The 8,768-nt window shown below is 30.4% G+C and overlaps 1 protein-coding gene across 1 annotated transcript; it reads left to right on the forward strand.

Annotated features, from left to right (window-relative positions):
* The first annotated feature begins 4,136 nt into the window (after positions 1–4,136).
* On the forward strand, positions 4,137–4,798 carry LOC145834664 (NTF2-related export protein-like). Its single transcript, XM_082942150.1, has one exon. It carries the CDS (start codon positions 4,144–4,146, stop codon positions 4,543–4,545), a length of 402 nt encoding a protein of 133 aa, XP_082798276.1. The 5' UTR covers positions 4,137–4,143; the 3' UTR covers positions 4,546–4,798.
* Positions 4,799–8,768: the final 3,970 nt, after the last annotated feature.

The raw sequence follows: 8,768 nt of genomic DNA on the forward strand, positions 1-8,768 counted from the left end.
TTGTGTTTTAAAAAGATAAAAGAACAAGAACAAGTTCATTGCAGTGACTCCTTGATGAGCAGAATGCAACACTCTTAAAACCTCTTTTCTTAATGATGGAGGAATAACAATTCTATACACATCATCCTTAAGTATACTGCTAGGTGATAGAAACTTATTATGATCAAGTTCTCGTTTACGATCACCACACATAATGACCCCATCCATCATAAACAAAGAATAGCGAACTATCCAAAACTCATGCAATTCTAATGGTAGGTGGTCTTTGGTCTCTGGAAAACCAGCTTGAACATAATGAATAAGCTTCATCATTTGTTTATCTTTTAAAGTTTCTTCTTTAAGTCGGTCAAAAGTCACAGCTTGAAAATTGTCACCTACTTGATTACTTGCAATGATACACTCACTGTCTGGCAAACGTATTCCAGCTAAAATTTCAGAAGCACTTATCTCAACTTCATCTTTTGTTTTATGTACGGTAACCACTGGATGACGTGACATTGCATCTGGAGCAAGGTGTAGTTTACCAGGTTTATGTAGAATCTTGAATCGCCATAAAAGACTTCTCTGCTTTAACCGGAAAAGGCGGGGGTTTGCAATTTCATCAAGTGTTCTGTCTCCAAATAATTTAACCAGTGGTTTGTGATCAGTCAGAACCAACAAATTATCACATCCTTGTGTGAAATACCGTGATTGCTCAAGTGCCCATACAATTGCAAGGCTTTCTCCCTCTACCGCAGCATAACGTGATTCAGAAGGTCTAAGAAAGCGAGAGCCTGCTAAAACAATACGCCATCCGGTTTGACAACATCCTGGCACAGCAGACTTACAAGAGCAATGTTTCTGCGACAAAAAGTAACCAATACCAGTTGTAGACCAGTCTGGCTGTATACAAGTGGGCTTTCCCAAATCAAAAATTTGTATTCCCTTTGTTATGGCTGCAACTATAGCTTCTCTTGATTTGTAGAATGTATCATCTAGCTCATCATTCCAGTAAAATTTAGTTTTTGGACTTAATAATGGCTTAAACACAATCATCAAAGAAGTCAATTGGTTGTAGTGTGAAACTTGGTGCACTAAACCAAACCATGATCGCACATCTGTTATTGACTTTGGTATAGGAAAATCTCTAATAGCATTTATGAACTTTTCTTGTGGCTTAATTTCAGATTTCGTAATAGTAAAGCCAGCAAAGTCTATTTCTTTTTGTGCAAATTGAAACTTTTCAGGATTGAGTACAACTCCATTTTTTCCCATTAAATCTAAATAGTCAATCATACGCCACCAATGATCAGCCAACTTCTCATCCCATAAAACAGTGTCATCAACGCATTTTGTCTTTCTAGGTATATCTATTATGATTTCATCATACCTGCGCGTATATGCATCTCCACTTGCCAAATAACCTTGTGGTGCTACTTTGTAGTAGTACCTCCCCCATGGAGTGAGAAATGTTGTGAGATGATGATCTTCTGGACGAAGTGGTACTGAATGAAACCCATTCCATGCATCGGTCACACTTTTCCAGGTGTTTGCAGGAATTTCACATACTTGAATGAATGGAGGCTTTACATGATGTGTTTCTCGTACACAATACTTATTTAAAGGTGAAAGGTCAACAACTCTTCTACAGCTACCATCAGCTTTAGCAACCACAACCATACGATGTACCCAAGTAGACGGAACACCAACTGGAGTCTTACCAAGCACACCTAATCGAGTATCCCTATCCAAAGTTTCTTTTACTTCATTTTCCCAATGTTTTGGAATTGGGGAAGCAGTTGATATTGCTTTTGGAATGGCATCTGGGTCAATATGAATTTTCAAAGGTGGACCTGTCATTTCTGGAATCAATTGGTGAGTACATTTATTAAATGTAGATGATGCGTACCTATCTAAAAGCCATTCTCTCATCTTTTGATTGTTTGCAGGAATGCAAGCAAATGGCAACTCCTTTGGCCTATCAGGGGGAGGAGTTCTAGGTATACAATCACAAGTTTGCAGTTCTTCATGGACAGTGCAGGATTCAATGGTAGCACCAATACGAGGAAAATCATGATTTATTATTCCAAGTGTTATGCAGGCATTTCTTGAAAGGAAAAACCTGTCAGTACATGGGCTTATATATACCATTTCTTTTGCAACATGAACTTTACCTTGTACATCTTTAGCCATTAATTCCATAAATATAGCACCAGTTATTTTGATCTGTTCTCTGTTGGCCGCTAACATTTTCCTTTTAACTGGTATAAGACTTGAGTTCTTAAAACCATGTTTGAGGTAACTATTAAGGTCCCATAAGCATGACTGAGCACCCGTATCTGTAACGACATTAATTTTGCAATAATTTTGTCTAGGGCATTTTATATTCATCTGAGTGTATGCTTGTTCATCAATAGAAGCTTTTAATTGAATTGTTGGATGTTTCAGTGACACTGATGCTTTCCATCCATTCAAACAATCAAAGACGTAATGATCAAGTTTTACTACACTATCATTAACATCAACTGACTGATCAAAATTTTGTGTATATGATCCACCAACTAGAAGTGCATTTGTCTCATCTGCACAATTGTTGTCACCATGATAAACTTTTTTCCTGGATTTAATCCAGCATTGCTTACATGTAGAACACTCAATATACTTGTTATTTTTCCTGCTCCAAATAAATTTTGTAGATGTTTTACTACATATATTACAAGTTATTTTACCACTTGGTCGTTTTGTAATTTTCCTAAAGGATATGTACGAGGAAACTGAGGCAGTAACAGCAGGTTGTGTCATTGCATCACGTGCCATCTCTTTTGCTTCAATAAAACCAATTGTCTCATTGACATCTTTCTCGTCTAAACTACCCCATCCTAACACCTCTTTGCGTATATCCTCATCAGCTAAACCGGTTACCATGACATCTTTAAGGATAATGTCTGTGAAATCTATCATTTGGTTACAGCCATCCTTTGGGCATTTACATGAGTACGAGCATGTACTAGCTTTTCCCTTTAAACGGGCAGCAAATGATCTCGTGTTTTCAGTCAAATCCTGTCTTGTACTAAGAAAGTCTGATCGTCGTACAACAACTGAAACAGGAATAACTGCAAGCTGCTTGATCATCCTTAAAAGCTCTTGCTCACTTAAATTTACTACATCATTATGTCCCTTCAAAATAGCATCGCCTAGATCTTCCTCACAGCACTGGTACAGTTGACGATGCTTTTCTACTTCTGTCATTTCCATACTATCTTTAAAAATAGTCCACTTTTGCAAAAATATGTTCCAACCCTCTTCATTGCAGTCTCTCCCTATTCGAGGACGGTCCATTTTTGGAGGCTTTGGTTTTGAAGAATTTGCATTAATGTGAACGTTGTTGTGAATGATAAGTAAAGAAGCAGCTACAGAAGCATCAACGTCTGGTGTTTCATATGTGCAACACTCAAGAGGGCATTTAATCACAGGCATTGTAGATTCAATTCAGCAAGATTTTATCATAAATAAATATATCTTTCTTTGTTGAGTTTATTTACAAACTAATTTAAAAGAATGATAAAATCTGTACAAGAAAACATAATGAAAGCTAGGTAAATACTTATACAGTTTTGTCAAAACTTTATATAAGTTTGTTAACTCTCAGCCTATCTTAAACTTAATAAAGTTTTACACTGAGGTTTGTACTGTCATAAACACATGTTTTTTGTTAAATATTTAGTACGAAAATTTGTCATCTCTTAATTTAAGAATAGTATCCCTATTTATGTTCTGCAAAGAGTAAATATATGTTAAGACTATGGTAACGGTTTTTTCACTTGTTTTTAAAATAGTCTTGTTTTACATTGATGCCTTAGCTTTTTACAAGTAATCTACCACGTTAACAAAAAGGTTATATGACCAAACAAATCAGCATTTCAAAGTAACTTCTATTGTAGTATATATAAAAAGTGTGTTTTTTTTTTACTTTTTAAACTTTGATGTTAATAGAGTATTTCTATAATAAAGTTTTTTTAATTACGTTCTGTTTTATGTTCAAAAATATCTAGTCAAGACTATGTTTAAATCTTGCTGTGCTTCAACTAACTATATGTTATTCTACAAGCTTATAATTGATAATAATCTAATCTATATATACTATTAATTTCAGCATTAAAAACAATGACTGAAAGTAATGTAGCAACAGCCAAGGAGGCAATGGAGTCTGTCAGCCAGTTTACTGGCCACTACTACAAGATGATTCAGCACGGCAGACACAACATAGAAAAGTTGTACCACGACAACGCCAACCTGCTTTATGCAGGAAATTCGTACAAAAACAAAGCAGAAATCATCAAGTTAATTCAAAACACACCCCCTTCTTCCCACTCTATTGACACTGTAGATTGCCAAGAGGTAGGACTCAAATACACACAAGGCAAGAAGACAATTCTGGTTGTGGTCACTGGGACTGTCAAGTATGAAAGAGAAAAACTAAAAGGCTTCCATCAGACTTTCACCATTGTCAACATGGACCAAAAGTGGAAGATTATGAGTGAAACTATCAGACTACATTCATTATGAAAATATTGAACTTTAAGATTAGCTTTGTCACAACTTGTGATGTTATTTCAAGTATTTATCTTTTTGAAAATATTAAAGATGTGTATTTATAGACGAATTAAAATTAGTTAAATATGTTCACTTAATTTTTGTGTTTTATATGTTCTGTTTAAGTGTCAATTTTTGAGTTTTATTTTTGATAAGTATTTTAAAAGACGGTGCAACTTCTAGTTGTACAAAAGTTTGTTCTTTTAATTTATAGGAAATTCTATAATTGAAAAATAAAGCCTGATTTTACAAATATTGTATAATTGTTTTTTATTTAAAGTTATGAAATAAATACATGTGTTATTAAGTTTCATTGATAGGGTTAATGGTAAATTGTTTTTCAAAATTAAGTTTAACTAGCCCAGAAAGTTTTTAAACTATATCATAATCCCTTATTTTAAAATCTAAAGTTGTAATTAAACTTATTTTTAAAACAAGTTACCTTAATTTTTATTTAACTACATTACTACTTAAATGAAAACATAAATTCAAAATGTAACAGTTATGTCTATAACTTAAATAATTATATGTTTTGATTTATTATAATGTTTTTTTAAAGTAAAAATTCAACAATATAATTATATAAGTTTTCATTAGCTAGAATTATTATTCATGCACGTTAAACATATATTATTAATATTACTTGTTATTCAAGTAAATAACAATAAATAAGTTAAATAGTATTTATCATGATGATTGTATTATGACGACACAGTAAATAGTATTTAAGTTTTTAAGTTTTCGCAGCTTTTCAACCCAAGTCCGCTTTTTTCATAATGTTGCTACTCAACTAGCTTTGTTAAAATATTTAATTAGCATTTTTCTAGCTCCAAACGTATTAAAGCATGTACTTCAATACAAAATTTATTTTGCATTTCACTAAACTTTCAATACATTATATTAGTTTATTTTTATGATTACTCCACTACTGCTTATAACGCAATTTTATCTACTAAATTGATACTTGATGTCCTTATTTGGAACTCTGTATTCGCTTCATATTACTTCTTCTAACAAAATAAAACACCAAAAATTAAATTTATTACAACACTAGACAGTTACTCAGTTTCATCGCTCAACGGATTATCAAACTGCAATTCTGCAATAAAAAAAAATTTAAAGTGACAATCCGAGTAACTGCCTGATTTTGTAATAAATATAATTTTCAATTTCTTTTCTGTGTTAAATCTGCTTTAACCATACATTTAAAAATAGAATATCACAGTACAGTACTTTCCAATAATTATATTACAAGTACTAATGTATTTAAAATAATATTGAATTTACTTCTAATTTTATTTGTTATGTAATTTTAGGATATATTTAAATTGGTTTTAGTTCTTTTAGAATACTACTATTCCAAGTTTAAAAGTTTTTCATAACTATAGTCGCAATAATATTTGCAACTTAGTTTGCAAATTGAACTTTACTAAGTAGTTTCAATCAAGAAACTGTGTGGACTAATGAATTTTGAATAAGTCGAGTTGTGACCGTTGAATTACTAGGAAGTTTCTAAAACTGTGTAAAATAGTTATTTAAAATTCATAGAAAGTACCATTAATGCATTCTAGATAGGCCTACAATAGAAGTGTTGATTTTTTATCTTAACTGTGTCCGATTAAAAGAAGGCTTCAATGTGTATTTAGAAAGCTATTGACAAGTTTAAATATAAAACAACATTAAAGTTGCTTTGCATTAACAAAAATGTTTGCTTTACCTAAACGCTTTTGGTTGAGTTTTAGAAAAAAGTCGTTTAATTTACATATATAATATGTGTTAGAAAAGCATTTTATAATAAAATTACGGAAATGTTAATATATAAATTAGGCAAACAAGTACTTGTTGTTGTAAGCCATACTTTAACACATTTTTATCACAGCTTTTAAATTGGAAGAGCAATATTTGTTGATTTGGAATAAAATTGCTTATATTCATAGCTTATTTATGACCTTGCAATATAAATTAATTCAAATTAACACTTTATAACGGCATTTCTAAAATTTCATATGTTTTCTTTAAGGTGTATACTCTGTTTATTAGCTGCCGTTGTAGTGATTAGCATATTGCCCAAAATTACTCTAATAAAATATTTTATTTTAAATAACATTTTATTAAGTAATCATAACTTTTTGCTTTTAGTGATCCTACAGCGTTTTGTTCACGGTTTTGTCGATAAAATCAATCTTATCCATATTTTATAAAATAATTCAACACAAATATTAAATCTTTAGATTGTTTCTTATAACTACATGTGAAAGATGGACAGTGTTAAAATTTGTGTTGCGTTAGTTTGTATATTTTGAAATTTTGATCTGCTAAGATTTAAAAAAAGATATCAAATCGATCATAGACAAATATTACTTCACCAACTTAACAACTTTTTGGTTTAAGCAGATTGTCAGATTAAACTTCCTGTTTCACTCTACTTTCAATAATTTTTTTTCTGGTATGAAACGAACCTTATATTGAACTTAAGCGAGTTAAGTGCTTAAATTATAGTTTACTTAATGACAAAATAAGACGCTCAAAGTGCCTGGTGCTCGAAGTACCTTTCGGTTCTTGAGTCGCACACCACGGATACCTTTTAATATCTTGTCAAGGAAAGATATTAAAAATGTTAATACTAAACTACAGTCTGAAGTTTTTTCTATATACGGTAATAAATTAAACTTGTTTGTTTTATAACGCTATTATCTAATAAAAATTTTGCACATCTAAAGATAAAAAATAATAATAACAAATACAGAATAAACATTAGTAACAGTATTTTTGTTAAAAAACTTTGTTAACTTCATTTTAATTTGGTTTTTCACTGTTCGTTTATTTGAAAGAAGAACACTATATCAGACCAACTCTTTTTTTAAATTTGCATATAAATTAAATCAGTGTAAATAAAAAACCCTTTGTAATCTTTTTCAACAAACTATTTTTTAAGAGGAAAAGTCAAAGTTCTTGATTTGCATCAAAGATAAAGAATACTTTTAAAATGTACACTTTTAAATGTTTTCTTATTGCTGATAATTTTTTAATGACATTTATGTATAACAAATCTAACAATGTTAAATTATGTATAAAACAGTAGGATTATAAAATACTGTTACTTTTACTTTTCAACCTGGCTTAAACTTAGAATCACAGCTTGAGACTTTAACAAAGAATTGTTCTAGGGATTATCACAAATAAACTTTTAAGGATAAAAAAACTATTATCATGATCTAAGAAATGTATACTTTTTGTATCTGAACTGAAATTTTACATTATATAATAAAGCATAACTTAGAAATAATATATAAGTAAAATTTTATAAACGAAAGCCTTAAAAAAAGCACAATACCTTCATTATACTTGGTTACTATACATTATAAATTATCCTGTAAATGTACCTAAGACTTTCGTTTTTTTTTTTGATTTTTGTTCTCAATTTAAATAACAGATCATCTAGTGTAAGCTTTAAAATTTCTTTCGCGTGCCAAGTTTGCATGTTCGCAGGCCAGATATTGACCATTTATGGGAAAAGTTTGCCGATCCCTGATACAATCTAGTAAAGCACCACAAAGTTTAGGTATACTTCGATAGTCTTAAATTAGATGTCTGCTCGGCATAGTTAAAAAAAAAGGACCCATACGGGGCATTTCAAAAGAAAATGTTTTTAAACTATTTTTTGTAAAACTTAAAATGTTTAAATTTGTAGTATTATAATATTCAAGTTTCTCGAACCGTTTTGTTATGTCAACTGTTCTTTGTGATTTTTTGTTCTTATCATCCATGAAAGTAAAATAAATATATACTTTTAAAAAACTTATAAAACTTTTATTTCAACTCTTTATTATCTGTCAGCTGCAAATTTAAGATGTTTCTGATTGGCATTATTCTACTTGTATTACTATAAGTTTTAAGTAATATAACAATTTTTAATTTGTTTTTTATAACATTGTGTTAGCTCGGTTACGAAAAAGTGTATAAATTTAAAAAATGGGTATAAATGGTAAAGGATTGGGGTAAGGATGTTATAAATATACTGCTGTATTATTACTTTACTTAATTCGCATAATGTTATGAATGAAAAAAATTACAAATCTCATAACTGCAACCGACTGAGTTAATATTGCTTAAAGTTTTTAGTACTACTTAAACCAATAATATGTTTAAAATGAAAGCATTTTTGAATTTTTTGAAGTATAGTTTTTTAAATTTAA

Source organism: Thalia democratica, chromosome 4, assembly GCF_965202585.1.
Source record: "Thalia democratica chromosome 4, ktThaDemo2.hap1.1, whole genome shotgun sequence".
Classification (NCBI taxonomy): domain Eukaryota; kingdom Metazoa; phylum Chordata; class Thaliacea; order Salpida; family Salpidae; genus Thalia; species Thalia democratica.